Genomic DNA, 19,182 nt, shown 5'->3' with positions numbered 1-19,182 from the left:
AGGTGAGTGGGGGGATTATCCTGCAGTATGTGTTCAGGGTCTTTCACAGACCCTGGTGAGTGAGGGGATTATCCTACAGTATGTATTCAGGGTCTTTCACAGACCCAGGTGAGTGGGGGGATTATCCTGCAGTATGTATTCAGGGTCTTTTACAGACCCAGGTGAGTGGGGGGATTATCCTGCAGTATGTATTCAGGGTCTTTTACAGACCCAGGTGAGTGGGGGGATTATCCTGCAGTATGTATTCAGGGTCTTTCACAGACCCTGGTGAGTGGGGGGATTATCCTGCAGTATGTATTCAGGGTCTTTTACAGACCCAGGTGAGTGGGGGGATTATCCTGCAGTCTGTATTCAGGGTCTTTCACAGACCCTGGTGAGTGAGGGGATTATCCTGCAGTCTGTATTCAGGGTCTTTCACAGACCCAGGTGAGTGGGGGGATTATCCTGCAGTATAATGTCCATCTCCTCCCCTGCCTCAGCTCATCTGCTGCTGAAATCCTCATCCAAGCTTTTGTTATCTTCAAACGTGACAAATCCAACATTCTCCTGATTGGCTCCCATTTTCCACTCTCGGTAAACTTCAGCTCATCCAACTCTCTGCTGCCCTGTGTCCTAAATCACATCAGGTCCCGTTCAGCCATCTCCCCCCGTGTTCACTGACCCACATTCACTCCTGGTCCAACAACATCTCAATTTCAAAATACTCATCCTCATGTGCAAATCCCTCCAGGGCCTCGATCCTCATCACTGTAACCTACTCAAGCCCCTACACTCATCCCTATTTCTGTAACCCCCTCCAGCCCCTACAACCCTTTGTATCCCTGTAACCTGCTCCAGCCCCTACATCCCTCCCTATCTCTGTAAAATTTTGAGTTCCAAAACCCCTCCCTATCTCTCTAACCTCTTCCAGTCCTGACACCCCTCCCTATTTCTGTAACCTCCTCCAGCCCCTACACCCCTCCCTAACTCTGTGATCTCCTCCAGTCCCTACACCCCTCCCTATCTCTCTAACCTCCTCCAGCCCTACACCTCTCCCTATCTCTGTAACCTCCTCCAGCCCTACACCTCTCCCTATCTCTCTAACCTCCTCCAGTCCCTACACCTCTCCCTATTTCTGTAACCTCTTCCAGCCCCTGCACCCCTCCCTAACTCTGTGACCTCCTCCAGTCCCTACACCCCTCCCTATCTCTCTGACCTCCTCTAGCCCTACAGCCCTCCCTATTTCTGTAACCTCCTCCAGCCCCTACACCCCTCCCTAACTCTGTGACCTCCTCCAGTCCCTACACCCCTCCCTATTTCTGTAACCTTCTCCAGCCCTACACCCCTCCCTATTTCTGTAACCTCCTCCAGCCCCTACACCCCTCCCTATCTCTACAACCTCCCCCAGCCCCTACACCCCTCCCTATCTCTACAACCTCCTCCAGCCTCTACATGCCTCCCTATCTCTATAAACTCCTCCAGCTCCTACAATCCTTCAAGATCTCTGTGTTCCTCTAATTCTAGCATCTGCAGAATCGCCAACAACCCCCACCAACACCACTAACTGACTTAGGGTTAGAGAATGAGAACAGAGAGATCAGAGAGACTGAGAAAGAGAAACGGCAGTGACCAGGTTGGGGGAATGGAAGGGAGACGGACTAAATAACGTATCTCCAAAAATAAAACAAGTAATAACTAGCAGCTGACATGAGAAGGTTTTCAGCATCTGCAGCATTTTATTTTGATCGAACTTTTGTTTTCTGAGCAGATGTGAGGAACGAAGAATCGAACCAGTGGAGGTGGAGGAGAGACTGTAGCTGCTGTTTCCCCTCCTGTCCTGCAGGAAGTGGTGTTAGTCTCTTCCAGCTCACCCTGCCCTCACTCCCACCGCTGTGGGGGGGGTTGGTATTTTCACATTCCCAGTGATTCCTGCTGTCATTCAGTTGATGGAAGTCTGGGGATAAATATTCCATTCATGGACTGGAAACACTGGGACCCGCCTCTGGGCTGCTCTCAGTTGTTTAGTTTATTCATTAATTGAATAATTGATGTAACTGGATATTTCACCGCACTCTTGACCTGCTCTCTGAACTTGGACTGAGTCACCCCATAAATAAATGTGTTTGTGCAGCAACTTAAAGTCAGCAGCATCCATCCGACTTGTTGAAATATACTTTCAGAATCGGTGTAATCCCTGTATTCTGTTCCTGTAATGTTATAATATAAGAATTCTATAATATACACCAACCACAGAAGTATGAAGTTGCCGGATATGGTGAAGAGTAAAACCATAGATTTCCTTCTGCTCTCCATCTCTGGGTCACTGTGATTCTCTCCCTTGCTCTGACCCCTCAGTCCCTTACGGACTCGACTGGCCACTAAAATGTGTCTGACTGTCAGAGCGTTGAGCAACAGAATTAAAGTGAATGGGATCAATGGGGTTAAAACCAATTCAAACCAAGCATATCTCACCCATCCGGGCTCAGAAAAATAACTTGACTTTACAACACAGAACCACGGTACATTGTCGATTATCTCTCCAGGTTCAAAAATAAAGTAGAAGGGGATGTTTTGTAAACAGAGCAGAATGCAGGTTGTTGCTAGAACCACAGCTGCAGTTTTCTTGTTGCAATATTTTGTTTTCAGCTTCTGGCAACAAATGGCCACAAATCGATCAAAGGTGAAAGTGACGGTGAACCAGACAGAACAGTCTCCGGCTGCAAAACTAAGGAAACCGGTTACACTACACACAGGGGTGATATCCAGGAATGATCTCCAGGAATAATAATAACTAATCCGCCACAGTATGACCCCAGTGATGATGCCCAGTAGATCCGCCGTTGCCATGGCCACCAGGTAGCGAGTGGTGCAGGTGGAGAGGCCGCACTTTCCCCGGGACAGGATCACAATCGCCAGTAAATTAACTGTAAGAGAGAGAAGGGAAAAGAGACTGGAAATTACTGATCAAACATTTCCGTGTCTGACCCAGACAGTAAGGACAGGATTTTAGCACCGAAAACAGCGGGGTTGGGGGCAGGTCAGAGGCTAAAATGGAACAATCTCAACCCGGAACCCAACTGACCTCGGACGCTCCCACTTCTGAGATGAACGGAGTCGGGAAGGGGGACGGACAGACAACCGCTCCCAGGAGGCGGGTTGGTAATTTAAATATTTGAATGAGGCTGGAAGTCTCTGATTTAATCTGTTTTACAGATTTAACTCTGTCCAGCCGGGTTTCCCTGTTATACCCCATACCACATATAAAGACACCCGGGATTGGTGATTGAAATAGTCTCCACTGTGGGATCGGACTGCTCCCTTAGAATTATCTACTGCCCCAGGACCTCAGCCCAACCTCCTCACGATAGGAGCCAACATTCCCCAGGATCGGACTGCTTCGGCTTGTATCCCCCAGAATCAGAAACCCCCACTACATCCTGTGATTGTACACCATCATTCCCTTGGGATCAGACCTCACCGTCCATAGGATCGGCCTCGTATCCTTAGATGGGATCCCCGCGATTCTCTCAGTCCCTCCTCTCCTGGGATGAGACTGCCCTCCCCCAAAAATCAGGTTCCCTCATCGTGTCTTGGATCAGAAACTCCCCCTGTCCGCTCCCCAAAACCGGATTGGGATCAATCTCCAGGATAGGAGACCCCTCCCTGAGTTGGGGATCGACAGACCAGTGATCGGAGATGTCACCACTCTCTCCTCCTCTGGAGACGATGGTTGGACGCCCCCCGATATCAGGCATCTCCCCCAAAACACTGGGGTCAGCATTTGGACTGCCCTGGTCCTGAGGCCTGCTCCAGAGTCCGCCCTGCCCAACTGGAAGCCAAGCCTGTCAATCAGTCTGACTTCAGGGTGGGGAACCTGTCAAGGATAAAAGAGGCAGTCTGTGGAGTTAAAACTCTGAAACTCCACTCCCCACCTATGTCACTCACCCCTGTTAATATCCAGGAATAAACATTGGAGGAAAAACAAAATACTGAAACTGCTGTAAATCTGATGAAGATAGGAGAATGTTGAAAACACTCAGCAGGTCAGACAGCATCTGTGGAGAGAGAAACAGATCAGGTGGAGGGCTGGAGTGATTCATTGTTAAAAGGGATGATGGTGCAAGGTGAATGGGACAATTAAAGAAACAGAGGATGGGTCCAGAGGAGGTGTAAATGGTTACAGCAGAATAACAGAGGGGGAGGGGAGCATGGAAAATCTGACAAAGAGAAGACTCTAGTGGGCTGGAAAAGTGATGGAGAATGGTGGGTAGACCCCAGGGATGTGGACTAGTTGCCAGCTGTGTACCAATGGGGGGATTCCTCACCAATAGGGGATCCTCACCCCAAGCACCAGCCCACACTCCCTCCACTTCCAGTGACTCTGGTGTAGCCATCCTCCATTACCAGCACAGGCCGTACCCGAAAGTGGGAGCAATGGTTATAATCTGAAGTTTTTAATCTCAGTGTAGAGTCTGAGAGGCAATAAAATGGCTAATTGAAAAGGTCAGTGATGTATCCCATTAAACCTTAGTGGAAGAGTGTAGGAGGTCGAAGATAGAGAGGTCAGAGTGGGATGTGAAATTAAAATGACAAGTGACCAGAAGCTCAGGGTCACACTTGCAGACTGAACGGAGGAGTTCAGCAAAGCAATCACTCAATCTGTGTTTGCTCCTCTCCCAATGTCCAGGAGATTCCATTGTGAACAGCGAATACTGTGAATAAATTGTAAGAAGTCCTAGTAAATGATTGTTTCACCTGGAAGGAGTGTTTGGGACCTTGGATAGTGGGAAGGGAGGAGGTGAAAGAGCAGGTGTTACATCTCCTGTACTTGCACGGGAAGGTGCCTGGGTCAGAGGAGCTGATGTTGGGGGTGATTGAGGAGTGGATCAGGGTGTCACAATGAGTGGGGGGAAGGGAGGGAGCAGAATATATGTTTGGTGTTGGACTTAGCTGGATGTGGCAGAAATTAGATTAGATTAGATTAGATTAGAGATACAGCACTGAAACAGGCCCTTCGGCCCACCGAGTCTGTGCCGAACATCAACCACCCATTTATACTAATCCTACATGAATCCCATATTGCTACCAAACATCCCCACCTGTCCCTATATTTCCCTACCACCTACCTACACTAGTGACAATTTATAATGGCCAATTTACCTATCAACCTGCAAGTCTTTTGGCTTGTGGGAGGAAACCGGAGCACCCGGAGAAAACCCACGCAGACACAGGGAGAACTTGCAAACTCCACACAGGCAGTACCTGGAATCGAACCCGGGTCCCTGGAGCTGTGAGGCTGCGGTGCTAACCACTGCGCCACTGATGTGTTGAATGTGGAGGCTGGTGGGGTGGAAGGTGAGGACAAGGGGAACCTTATCATGGTTCTGACAGGGAGGGAAGTGGTGAAGATAGAAACATGAGAAATGGGATGGACACGGTCGAGGGCCCTGTTAACCACAATGGAGGGGAATCCTTGGCTGAGGAATAATGAAGACATTTCAGAAACACTGGTGTGGAAGGTAACATCGTCAGAACAGATGGAACAGATGTGGAGAAACAGGGAGAATGGAACAGAGTCTTTCCAGGAAGCCGGGTGGGCGGAAGTATAATCAAGGTAGCTGTGGGAGTCGGTGGGATTATAGTAGATATTGGTGGACAGCCAATTCCCTGAAATGGAGGTAGAGAAGTCGAGAAAGGGAATGGAAGTGTCAGAGATGGACCATGTGAAGACGAGGGAGGGGTGGAAATTAGAAGCAAAGTTGATGTAATTTTTCAGTTCAAGGCAAAAGAAGGAAATGACATCAGCACAGTCATCAAAGTATCAGAAAAATATGTGAAGGAGGGGAGCTGAGTAGGATTGGAACAAAGAATGGTCCATGTATCCTACACAAAGGCAGCATAGCTAGGACCCATACAGCTCCCATAGTGACAACATGTGAGTATGGAATATCCCAATGTTTACAGCCGTGGTCCACACACCTATACTTTACTACAGGGTCCCTGCACAGGGATCAGGATCAGGAACCTGCGAGGGTTTTCATTCCCAGACCAGAGCCGGTGAGGAAGACAGGAGTTCCAGCAGGAATGGTGAGTGAATGAAAGTTGAGGCCGAGATGAGATCAGCCATGATCATATTGAATGGCGGAGCAGGCTCGAGGGGCAGAATTGCCTACTCCTGCTCCTCGTTCTCCTGTTCTGAAAATGAATCAATTCCAAATGGGGCCCTCAGAATGTAGCAACAGGAGATGGTGGAGGGAAACTGGCCGGGAAACAGCCTCATGGTGTCTGTCAGGCAAGATCCCATCCTATCTTGACTCTATCTTTTCTCCCCGGTCCAGTCTCTTCCCACCTACATCCATGACTCTTCTGATGCCCTACGTCATTTTGCCAATTTCCAGTTTCCTGGCCCTAACTGCCTCCACTTCACTATGGACATCCAATCTCTCTGCACCTCCATCCCCCACCAGGACGGCTTGAGGGCTCTCTGCTTCTTCCTTGAACAGAGGCCCAACCAGTCTCCATCCACCACCACCTTCCTCTGCCAGGTTGAACTTGTTCTCACATTGAACAACTTCTCCTTCAAATCCACTCACTTCCTTCAAGTAAAAGGTGTTGCTATGGGTACCCACATGGGTCCTAGTTATGCCTGTCTTTTTGTGGGATATATCGAACATTCCTTGTTCCAGTCCTACTCAGGCCTCCTCCCCCAACTCTTTTTCCGATACTTTGATGACTGCAACGGTGCCGTTTCCTGCTCCAGCCCCGAACTGGAAAACTTTATCAACTTTGCTTCTAATTTCCACCCTTCTCTCACCTTTACATGGTCCATCTCTGAAACTTCCCTTCCCTTCCTCGACCTCTCTGTCTCCATCTCTAGAGATAGGCTGTCTACTAATATTCATTATAAGCCCACCGACTCCCAAAGCTACCTCGATTACACTTCTTCACACCCTGCCTCCTGTAAGGACTCCATTCAATTCTCCCAGTTTCTCCATCTCCGATACATCTGCTCTGATGATGCTACCTTCCATGACAGCACCTCTGATATGCCTTCGTTTTTCCTCAGCCAAGGATTCCCCCCACTCTGGTTGACAGGGCCCTCAACCGTGTCCGGCCCATTTCCCGCACCTCTAACCTCACTCCTTCCCTTCCTTCCCAGAACTGTGACAGGGTTCCCCTTGCCCTCAATTTCCACCCCACGAGCCTCCACAGCCAAAGGATCATCCTCCACCATTTCCGCCACCTCCAGCGCTATGTCACTATGAAATGCATCTTCCCCTCCCCTCCCTTGTCTGCATTCTGAAGGGATCATTCCCTCTGCGAGACCCTGGTCCACTCCTCCATTACGTTCATCACCTCGTCCCCTTCCCACGGCACCTTTCCATGCAAACGCAAGTGGTGTAATACCTGACCATTTAACTCCTCTCTCTTCACTATCCAAGGCCCCAAACACTCCTTTCAGGTGAAGCAGCAATTTACTTGTACTTCTTTCAATTTAGTATACTGTATTCACTGCTCATAATGTGGTCTCCTCTACACAGGGGAGACCAAATGCAGATTGTGTGACCACTTTGCGGAACACCTCCACTCAGTCTGAAAGCATGACCCTCAGCCTCCAGTTGTTGGCCATTTCAACACACCCACCTGCTCTTATGCCCACATCCCAATCCTGGGATTGCTGCAGTGTTCCAGTGAAGATCAACGCAAGCTCGAGGAACAGCATCTCCTTTACCGATTAGGCACGCTACTGGCTACCGGACTGAACATTGAGTTCAATAATTTCAGAATATGATGGGTCACCCTTTTTATTTTTAGTTATTTTTTTTATTTTGTATTTGTTTGTTTTATTTTAGTTTGTTTAATTTGTTTCTACTGCTCCTCCCACTGTTTTTTTTTTCATGTTTGTCCTTGGGGCCAGGGCTGTTCATTTTTCTGTCAATTAACACCCTCTCTGTACAAACGCTTTGTCTTTCACCACACCATTAACATACCGTTTGCCTTTGCTCCATGACCTTCTGGTCATTTATTCTCTGTGACCTTGTCCTATCAACACTTTCTCTTTTGTTACCCCACCCCTGCTTTACTTGCTTCTCACCTACTACATTTCTAATATTTGCCAGTTCTGATGAAGGGTCACTGACCTGAAATGTTAACTCTGTTTCTCTCTCCACAGATACTGCCAGATCCACTGAATATTTCCAGCATTTCTTCTTTTTATTTCAGATATCCAGCATCTGCAGTATTTTGCTTTAATATTAAGATCCCATCCACTGTGAGTTTAAAGAGAGCTCGGGTTTATTGGACTTTGGAGCAGACTGACATGGACAGAAATGTAAATGGAATTCTGCAGCACAATACTGAGTCCCAGGGGAAGTGGTGGCGTTGTGGTATTGTCACTAGACTAGTAATCCAGGCACCAAGGGTATTCCTCTGGGGACATGGGTTCACATCTCACCATGGCAGAAAGGTAGAATTTAAATACAATTAAGAAAAAAAATTTGGAATTTACTAAAAAGCTAGTTTCATGATGGTCATGAAACAATTGTTGTAAAAACCTGTATGGTTCACTAATATCCTTTAGAAAAGGAAATCTGCTGTCCTCTGGTGGTCTGGCCTACATGTAACTCCAGACCCACAGTAATGTGGTTGACTCTTAAAATGTCCGATGGAATGGCCGAGCATGCCACCCAGTTGTATATAACCACAAAAAGGTCTGTTCAGAATGAAACCGGATTGATCAACCTCGGCACCAACAATGGCAAACTTAGTCCTGTCAACCCTATAAAGCCCTCCTTGTGAATATCTGGAGGCTTGTGCCAAAGTTGGGAGAGCTGTCCCACAGACTAGTCAAGCAACAGCCTGACATAGTCATACTCAATGAATCATACCTTACAGACAATATTCCTGACATCATCATTACCATCCCTGGGTATGTTCTCTCCCACCGGCAGGACAGACCCAGCAGAGGTGGTGGTACAGTGGGGAGGGAGTTGTCCTGGGAGTTCTCAACATCGACTCCAGACAACATGAAGTCTCATGGCATCAGGTCAAATATGGGGAAGGAAATCTCATGCTGATTACCACCAACCCCGCCCCCCCCAGCTGATGTATCAGTACTCCTCCATGTTGAACACCACTTGGATGAAGCACTGAGGGTGGCAGGGTGCAGAATGTACTCTGGGTGGGGGACTTCAATTTCCATCACCAAGAGTGGCTCGGTAGCACCACTACTGACCGAGCTGGTTGATTCCTAAAGGACATAGCTGAGAGACTGGTTCAGCGACAGGTGGTGAGGGAGCCAGCAAGAGGGAAAAACATACTTGACCTCATCCTGAACAATCTGCCTTCCACAGATGAATTTGTTCATGACAGTATTGGTTGGAGTGACCACCGTACAGTCCTTGTGGAGACGAAATCCTGTCTTCACATTGAGGATACCCTCCATCGTGGCACTACTACTGTGCTAAATGGGATAGATTTCAAACAAATCTAGCAATGCAAAACTGGGCATCCATGAGGTGCTGTGTACCATCAGCAGCAGCAGAATTTTGCTCAGCTACAATCTGTAACCTCATGGCCCTGCATATCCCCTACTCTACCATTACCATCAAGCCAGGGGATCAACCCTGGTTCAATGAAGAGTGCAGGAGGGCATAGCCAGGAGCAGCACCAGGCATACCTCCAAATGAGGTGTCAACCTGGTGAAGCTACAACCTAGGACTACTTAAATGCCAAACAGCATAAGCAGCATGCGATAGACAGAGCTAAGCAATCCCACAACCAACGGCTCTGCAGTGCTGCCACATCCAGTAGTGAATGGTGCTGGACAATTAAACAACTAACAAGAGGAGGTGGCTCCACAAATTTCCCCATCCTCACTGATGCAGGGACATTAGTACATCAGTGCAAAAGATAAGGCTAGAGCATTTGCAACAATGCACAGTGGCAGCAGTGTTTCCCATCTATAGGATTCACTGCAGCAATGCACCAAGGTTACTCAGACAGCACCTTCCATACACACAAGCTCTACCACCTAGAAGGACAAGGGTAACAGATGCGTGGGAACACCACCACCTGCCTGTTACCCTCCAAGCCACACATCATCCTGACCTGGAACTATATTGCTGTGCCTTTACTGTCGCTGGGTCAAATTCCTCAAATGTCCTTCCTAATAGGACTGTGGGTGTACTTATCCCACATAGACTGCAGCAGTTCAAAAAGGCAGCTCACCACAACTTCTCATGGGCAATTAGGGATGGGCAATAAATACTGGAATTAGAATAGCTAGGTGCTTGATGGCCAGCCCAGACACGATGGGCCGAAGGGCCTTTTTCTGTGCTGTATAATTCTATGACTGGCCTGGACAGCAATGCCCGCATCTCATGAAATGAATAAAAAAAGGATGTCTCATGTGTTGGAGGACAGTCGGGACCAGAATGACCCAGTGGATGAGGATTCAGAACCTGAAGAATGAAGTTAGATCTCTGAGGGGAGCAACTAAACTGTCAAATAATAGTGAGTAAATGCAATGAAAAATCTCAGGACACTGCAGGTAGAAAGTGTGGAAATATTTGATAAAGGAATCAGAGAGATAGCCAACTCTCTGGTTCAGATGGATTGCATCCACACAGACTAAAAAAGAAAAGAAAGGCAGAGATAGCAGAAGCACGATTATCTGTTCATTAATAATCAGCAGAATATAGAACAAGTCCAAAAAACTACAGACAAGTTAGCATAATGTCAGTGATAGGAAAGATAATGGAATCCTTATTCAAAGATGTAACAGAAAAACATCCAGAAACAAATATTATAATAAAGTCAGCACATATTCCAGAAGGAAAGTTACTTGACCAACCTCAGTGAATACTTTGAATAATATCAGAAAGAGTGGATACGACTAATACAGATGATGCAATATACATTAATTTTCTAAAGGTCTTCGATAAGGGACCTCACAGCAGACTCATGACTAATCTCAGAGCAAGTGGAGTTAGGGGACAAGCAGCAGAATGGACAGTGAGCTGGCTACAGAAACAGAAAACAGGGAGTAGGGGTTAAAGGTATTTCCTCCGATTGGTGGAAGGTGGGAAGTGGTGTTCCACACGGATCAGCACTGGGAACATTGTCGTTCAATATTTACATAAACAATATGGACAATATAATACAGAGGAAGAATGCAACAAAATACCTGAAGACATTAAGAATAATTTGTAAACTTGCACAATGGACATTAAATGGAAAGTTAATTTCAGTACAGTTAACTGTGAGGTGCTGAATTTTGGTCAGAAGAATAAGGTTCTCTAATATACCTTGGAAAATAAGCATCTGAATGGGGTCAAGGGGAAAAGGGGTTCATGGGGGATAGATTCACAAATCATTTAAAGTATCAACACAGGTAAACGGGGACATAAAAATAAAAACAAAGCCCTGGAGTTCACTTCTGGAGGATTGGAAAAGCAAAGAGCTGATATTAAACTAATATAGAACTTTGGTTATACAACACTTAGCATTCTGTGTACAGTTTTGGTCTCCATCTTACGAAAATTATATAGATGTAATAGAGAAGGTGCAATTATTTTAACGAGAGTGATACCAGAAATGAGAAGTGTATTATTTATTTCATCATTAACAGTTAATAACACGTTATTATTTACTGCCCTCAATCTGATCTCTGTATTATGAAACCTCAGTCTGTCTGTTCCACAGTTATAGGTTTCTCTCCTCACAGGCACACACCTCACTGAGCTAAGGGCAGAGATTGGTACAGGTTACATGTGTTCATACTTTGAATCATAGATAAGAATTGATCCGTCAAACCATAATCAGTTACAGAAGTGAATGATCCACTAAACACAGCGCAGTATCATCCTGAATTGACAGAAAATAAATTTTTACGCTAATGACCCACAGATTCTCAGAACAATGTTGGGGGAAGGGGATTAATCATCACTTTAATAATTTAAGTGGTTACAGTAACGATACTCAAAGTAAGAAATTCCATTCCTCAGTGGATTTGAATGTTGTAACAGTGCTGTCCTACTGTTTAACTGTCAGTAAGTAGTTAACATCTGTTTCTGTTGGAGCAGTTCAAGCGGAGACAGAGCAATATCAATATATTTCACTTTATACACTTATTACCAAACATCAGCAAAATCACTTTGCAATCAATTACATTGTTAAAACACAGAGGCAGCTTCATGGAATGGAGAGATCAGATACCTGAAACAATGATTTCAAAATAGAACAGGGTTGTACAAATGTACTCAGTACAATTCCACAGTGACAGATACTCCCAGTAATACATGGTCACTGGGTTCAGGTGTTCCACTCCGGTTAGTGACCCACACTCAGTACAATTCCACAGTGACAGATACTCCCAGTAATACATGGTCACTGGGATCAGGTATTCCACTCCGGTTAGTGACCCACACTCAGTACAATTCCACAGTGACAGATACTCCCAGTAATACATGGTCATTGGGATCAGGTGTTTCACTCCAGTTAGTGACCCACACTCAGTTTGATTTTACACTGACTGATGTTTCCACTAATATCTTCACTCAGAGAGTTGCCTTCACTGAGGTCTAATTCAGCATTACACAATATTCCACAAATACAATAACTTGATAATTCAGAGAGCCTGTCAGTTACAAACAGAGGTTTATTATCAGCTGAGACAATGGAATAAAACTGCAGAGATAATTCAGGATATTTGACATAAGGAAATGATATCACTGATCGGGTGTCTGTATAACAGTGACCACTAGATCAGCATTTAACATTATCAGTCACAGAGTAAAACCAGAGACCAGCTCACACACACATTTACATAACTTCAATGGTTATAGTCACTTACCAGGAACACCAATGACAGTGAGGAATGTGTAATAAATTTTCTTGATACTATTAAATATTTCCATTATTTTCTGTGTGAAGTGATGTGTCTCTTCGTGCTGCAGGCAATCTCTCTGTATTAAACTCTGAGATGACACATTTCCAGAACCTGTAATTTATACCCTGTGGGATCTCCCCGGGGATATTGAGGTTGCCACATTGTTTAATTTTTTTTTTTAATTGAACAAACAGATTACGACATTGAGTTCAGTCTGTGTTGTGATAGAAGATACTTATTTTTGAGATGGAATTGGAAAGCGCTAAAGACTGGACAATTCTGATCACATTAATTAACTAATGAAAATTTGAAGCTGTATTCTCCCAGCAATGAGGTTGTTCTTTCAAACACCATCAGTCCCATCTCTAGATCTCATGTTGTTTCAGTGATGTCCTTCACTCGACTGTGGTTCGGGTGGTGAAGAGCAGATTGTCCATCTGGGCCTTGAGCTGCAGGCTCTCATTGTCAAGCACGGAGAACTGGGACTGCAGGTAGTGAAACTCTGGGGAGTCCTTCACCATCTCACTGGCAAGAGTCTTCAGCTGTTCCTGGGGAGGGGAGAGTGAGGAGGAGACACAGGACAAGGACAGGGTTAACCAGAAAGAGAGAGATTAACTGCCCCACACCATGTTTGACCAGAGTAAACACAGGAACAGGAGTTTACCCATTCAGCCTCTTACACATGAAAAGGAGAAGGCCATTCAGCCCCTCAAGCCCATATCGGAGGAACAGAAGTTAGTACATCCAGCCCTCAAAGCTGTTCCATCTTTTGATGGAAGCTGAGTGGGGTGGGGGGGGGCGGGGGGGCAAGACATTAGGGAACAGATGAGAGTTTTAAAGTGACAGAGATTCTCTCAGCGGGAAGGAGGGGCTGTGGAATCTTTTACCTCCAGAGAGGATAAATGGGACCACGGAATAACAGCTCATGAAAGAGCGACACCTCCAATGGTGCAGCTCTCCCTCACAACTGACCCTACGACAGTGCAGCTCTCCCTCAGTACTGACCCTCCGACAGTGCAGCTCTCCCTCAGTACTGACCCTCCGACAGTGCAGCGCTCCCTCAGTACTGACCCTCCGACAGTTCAGCTCTCCCTCAGTACTGACTCTCCAACAGTGCAGTGCTCCCTCACTACTGACCCTCCAAAAGTGCAGTGCTCCCTCAAAACTGACCCTCTGGCAGTGCAGCGCTCCCTCGCTACTGACCCTCCGACAGTGCAGCGCTCCCTCAGTACTGATCCTCCAACAGTGCAGCACTCCCTCAGTACTGACCCTCCGACAGGGCAGCGGTCCCTCAGTAGTGACCCGCTGACAGTGCTGCTCTCCCTCAGTAGTGACCCACTGACACTCCCTCAGTGCTGCCTGTAATGAGTTATGTTTATGTTGTCTGATGCAAATTTAATGAGATGCGTGGAGTCCAGGTTGTTGAAGATCTCCACTCGCTTTATTACGCTATATAATGGAAGCTAAATACTGCAGATGCTGGAAATCTGAAATAAGAAACAAATTGCTGGAAATACTTAGCAGGCAGCATCTGTGGAGAGAGGTGCTGAGTTAACGTTTCAGGTCTGTGACCTTTCATCAGCTTATTACTGCTAACGTATTGTACAGTACAGAACTCACTATTAACAGAACTTGCCTCTACTTGTTACAGCAGCAGTGAGACTAGCATGTAGTCACATGACTACATCTTGGCACTTAGCTCATTCGCATACTAAGATCTTAAAGGGGCATCATTCTTAGAGGCAATCATACAACAGCAGCAGTAAACATGGGGACCCTTACCCAGATAATGTCCTAGAATTTGAATAATTTAGTGAAAATGTATATCCTCCCCTACCCGCTCTTTCTAAGTGAGGTCCTCCACTCGATTTTAATAGTAACAAAAAGGAAGTTCTGAAAATCTCCTGTGAAGATAAAACTCCGTTTGATTTCCCAAATACAGAAAACCCAGTTAGTGTCCTAATTAGAACTCAAGTGGTTTCTAATATCCCAGCTGCAGGACTGGGGGCAAATCCACAAAATCCACCACCAGGAAATGGGAATGAAGGGCAAGGAGCAATTCTGCTTGAAGTCCTGTTGACAGGTACATGTGAATGATCCCAACCCTTACACTATTGTGAACAGCAGGTATGTATTTAACAATTAGGACCAATCAACCCACAAACATGTCCCATAGACCGAAGACAGTATGTGCAGGTGTTTCAGAATTACCACCCCAATCTCAGTACAATATAAAGAATGTTATCTTGTCCACCCTTAGCTCAGACTTGTGAGATAGTCTCTCTTTTATTGTTTTTAACCAGGATACTGTCCTGAATAGTTTGATCACTACTTTGGGAATAGATAGCATTGACAAAGGGAAAAGATATATCAAATTAAACAGGACCCTCATGAAGCCCCAGTGAGCGACGATACACTATTTACAAAATGATGCAGGGAACCCCAATGTTAATGCTCCAAATGGAAAAGATGAAGCTGCTTTTCAAAAGGTATATCTGAAAAATATACGGCCTTCATTACAAACAGCTCTGGGCCATATTGTCAGCCACAACTCACCCTGGACTGATCACACAGTCTTCATTTCGCATAGGAGGACGTTTGCTATAAGCCAGAGCAAGGATTCCCAGAAAGGGAAACCCTTGCAAATAGCTGAAAGACCCCTTAAACAGTCAGGAGTGTGCGATTATTGTGGCAAGTCAGGGCATCATGCCAATGACTGCTGGAGCAGTAAACGGTCAGGACCTGGGGCAGGGAGATTTAATAATTATCAACTCCTAAACCTACCACCTTATGCCTCACGACCACCCGGCACTTTAGAAACTGAAACACACACGTTGGCCTCTAATTTGGAATAAATTCTGCTATTATACAGGCCTTGGTAACCACCCAGGCATCAGGACGTCCCGTGGTGTAAACCAGCAGTGCACCTTCATCTACTTCAAATGGAACTGGAAACCCTGACTGACGGGGTGTGGCCCCGCCGGCCTGGTCTGAGGTGGGGTTCAGACGGGACGGTCACGGCCGACCGGTTGTTTCTGTTTTGCTGCCTGTGGGCCAACAGCAAAGCATGTTTATAGACACTGGATTACCCATCACAATTGTACACACCCCACACCCTGCACACCATCTTGTGTCAGGGAAAAGGTGCATCACCATCACTGGTGTTACAGGCACTAAAGTTTCAGTTTATCCAGGAGATAGAATCAGTTTTACTTTGGGCATGATCCCAGTACAGATTGTTGAACCCGTGTATATGTGTATGACCAATGAAAAGGGAATTTTGGGTAGTGATACTCTCCACACACTGACAGTTATTGTGGATTACAATCAAAACTGTTTATGGGTTAGTTCAGGATCAGGGGACGTTGTACAAATTTCAGACGCTCACTCGGTATTTGCCATTAAACAGCCCGAACCCATTGCTTTACCAACTCACTCACTGCTGCTGGTAATGCTTTAATCACTGATCATGTTGCAGCTTTTGCTGAGTCTAAACATGTTTGGAGTATCCCAGTTGCTCAGACAGACCAATATAAATTCACTTTTACATTCGAGGGCCAAGGGTATTCTTTTACATGCCTACCACAAGGCTTCCATAACTCACAGTCAATATCCACCAGCATATGGCACAAGCTGTGAAGGCATTTTCAAAACCATCGGTTCTTCTCCAATATGTAGACGACCTCCTCCTTGTTACAGAAACTGTCAAAGAGCATTTGTTGTTTTTCAATGAACTTTTCGATCTGTTACAGAAAGTGGGATTGAAGGTGAATCTGAAAAAGACTTAGTTGGTGCAGAGTGAAGTCACGTCCTTGGGGGTAAAAATCTCTGCTCCAGGACTCAGTCCGGATCAGTATAAGGTCAAAGTTATTCAGAGACTCCCATTGTCTGTATCGAAGATGGCATTGCCATCCTTTTTGGGGTTGGTAGGATATCAGAGAAGTTTTATCCCGAACTTTGCAGATTTGACCGAGCCACTGTATGAATTATTGAAAGGTGATGAGGAAGATATTCAGCCAGCATGGGGGTGATAGTCACACAGAATCAGTGAATGTCTGAAAACAGACAACAATGCAGACTACTGCCCTTATCACCCCAGACTCCAGCAGGCCTTTCTATCTGGAAGTTGGTTCCACCCCTTCCAGTCTGACAGCAGTTTTAAGTCAGGAACAGCAGATAGATGCACGTTGTGTCCTATCGCATGCGTCCCTTGTATTTTGAGAGGGGCAGAGAATACGTACTCAGCCTGTGAACGTCACCTACTAGCGACCTTCTGGGCAGTCAATCACTTTACTTACATCACCGGACCAGAGAAAGTGATTTTACATTCACTGCACACGCTCCTTAATCTTCTATTAAAACCAAGTGATACGAAGGTGTCTTGCCAACAGATCTGCAAATAGACACTTGAGTTGCTGCAGCGAGACTTGGACATCACCCCAACATGAACAACTCTTTTTCCCTTATGCTTGTGTACGAGTGAAGTCCACACCAGTGTCTGTTACCTGTGTTGGAGATGGAATTAAACCCGGTAAAAGCCTGCGCCATTCCGGAGGCCCGAAATGTGTACTTGTACAGCTTGTCCTACTACACTGATGGCCATCCCAAAACTGGGTGCGTCATAGTTGACATGGACACTCCTGATTGGACAATAGGATTCCATGTTCCTGTCCATTCACCTCAGCAATCAGAGCTGATAGCTGTCATCCTCACCGTCCACTATACAGCATCGGAAGCAACTAATATTGGGTCTGATTGTAGTTACGTCTGCAATGCAGTTATGGTCTTGCCCCTGTACCATAAAAATGATTGTTGTTAATCAGATGGTAAACCTTTATTACATTCTGGTCTCCTCTGTAAGCTATGGGAAGTGCTCCGGGAATGAGTCGTCCCCTGTCATTAGGAAAGGTAACAGACCATTGGAAATAGTTGGGACAAGGGATAAAATTTGGGAAGATGTGGTAAATCAAGGAAAGAGAGAAAGGTATTAATATGGGAAATGATAATCAGACAGATGAAAGATTCATCACCAAACACCCAGGGTAACAATACAGCCGACTGACTTGCTAAGGAATCCGCAGAGAATGGATTCCCAGTCCCAGGGTAGGTGATGGATAAATCCAGATCCCAGGCACCTGTTGTTATGAAAACAAAAACCATCAATTTGACAGAACTCCAAACTTTGTTCACTCCATTTGCTCAGGTTATAGAATGGCACAAACAGGGGTATCCAGTACCACAGCCCCCCTGGTGGGCAAACTTCACAGTGATTCAACACCATGATAAAAAAAGCCCCTCCCTGTTAATAATAACAAATAAGGATGATTCTTTGGTAGTTTACATTCCTCCCCAACTTAAAGAGGAAATGTTAGACCTCTTTCATTCTCACCTCACAACTGGACATTACTCAGCCGAGACTACATCACAAAAGCTAACCTGGGCCTGTCGGTGGCCAGAAATGGAACAGCATGTAGAACAATATGTCAATAGATGTCGACCGTGTTTACAAGTTAATCCTCCTTCCTGTTCTAATCGTGTCCTACTCCAGTCACAACCTCCTCCTAATGGCCCATGGATACACTTACAGATTGATTTCATTGGTCCCTTTACAAAGTCTCAGGAAAATTATGAGTATGCTCTTGAGGTGGTGGACCAATTTACAAAATGGATAGATGCCTTCCCAACCAGGAAAAATAAAGCACATACGGCCACACGATTCCTTTTGCGTGAAGTGTTCTGTAGGTAGGGAATACCAAGACAGGTGGATAGCGATCAGGATCCACACTTTGCAGGGGACATTTTTACTGCCCTGCAGGACGTGCTCCAAATAAAGCAGAAATTGCACATTACGCACCACCCGCAATCATCAGGGATTGTGGAAAGGAGTAATCGTACTTTGAAAACCATGTTAAGAAAATTGTATACAGAACACCCCACTCAATGGGCTGACATGAAGCCTCTATGTTTGATGACAATACGTTTCAGCCCTCACAAGGCAACAAGGATAAGTCCATATGAGGCTGTGACTGGGAGACAAATGAAGATACCGGGACACGTAACTCTGGGGAATAGAACACCATTAAAACTACAGCTGTGTAGTCAGCAGTGGTTGCAGACGATGATAGACCATGTGGAATAAGCAAACAGACTGGTGGCAGAAAACCTGGGAAGGTCACAAAATCAAGTTAAACAATGTTTTGACAAGAAGGTCAAACCATTCGAATATGGCGTTGCAGATCAAGTAAAGTTACAACATTTCTCCCCTAAAAAACACTCTTTTGATGTGAAATGCGTCGGTCCCCAGACCATAA

At 45.8% G+C, this 19,182-nt stretch overlaps 1 protein-coding gene across 1 annotated transcript; it reads right to left on the bottom strand.

The window, feature by feature from the left end:
• Positions 1 to 1,424: 1,424 nt before the first annotated feature.
• LOC137345739 (probable G-protein coupled receptor 139) lies at positions 1,425 to 6,259 on the bottom strand. Its single transcript, XM_068009002.1, has 3 exons — positions 6,153 to 6,259; positions 3,062 to 3,078; positions 1,425 to 2,903 (listed from the first exon to the last, which is right to left on the bottom strand). The coding sequence occupies exons 1-3, from the start codon at positions 6,257 to 6,259 to the stop codon at positions 1,993 to 1,995; spliced, it is 1,035 nt and encodes a 344-aa protein (XP_067865103.1). The 3' UTR covers positions 1,425 to 1,992.
• Between the last annotated feature and the right edge of the window lie 12,923 nt (positions 6,260 to 19,182).

Source organism: Heterodontus francisci, chromosome 29 (genome assembly GCF_036365525.1).
Source record: "Heterodontus francisci isolate sHetFra1 chromosome 29, sHetFra1.hap1, whole genome shotgun sequence".
NCBI lineage: Eukaryota > Metazoa > Chordata > Chondrichthyes > Heterodontiformes > Heterodontidae > Heterodontus > Heterodontus francisci.
Note: the sequence above shows the minus strand (reverse complement) of the source record. Positions and strands in the feature narration are given on the sequence as shown.

Bases quoted from the DNA above. Each gene is read 5' to 3' on its own strand.
- LOC137345739 (XM_068009002.1), bottom strand. From the start codon at position 6,259: ATGAGGCTGTTTCCCGGCCAGTTTCCCTCCACCATCTCCTGTTGCTAC.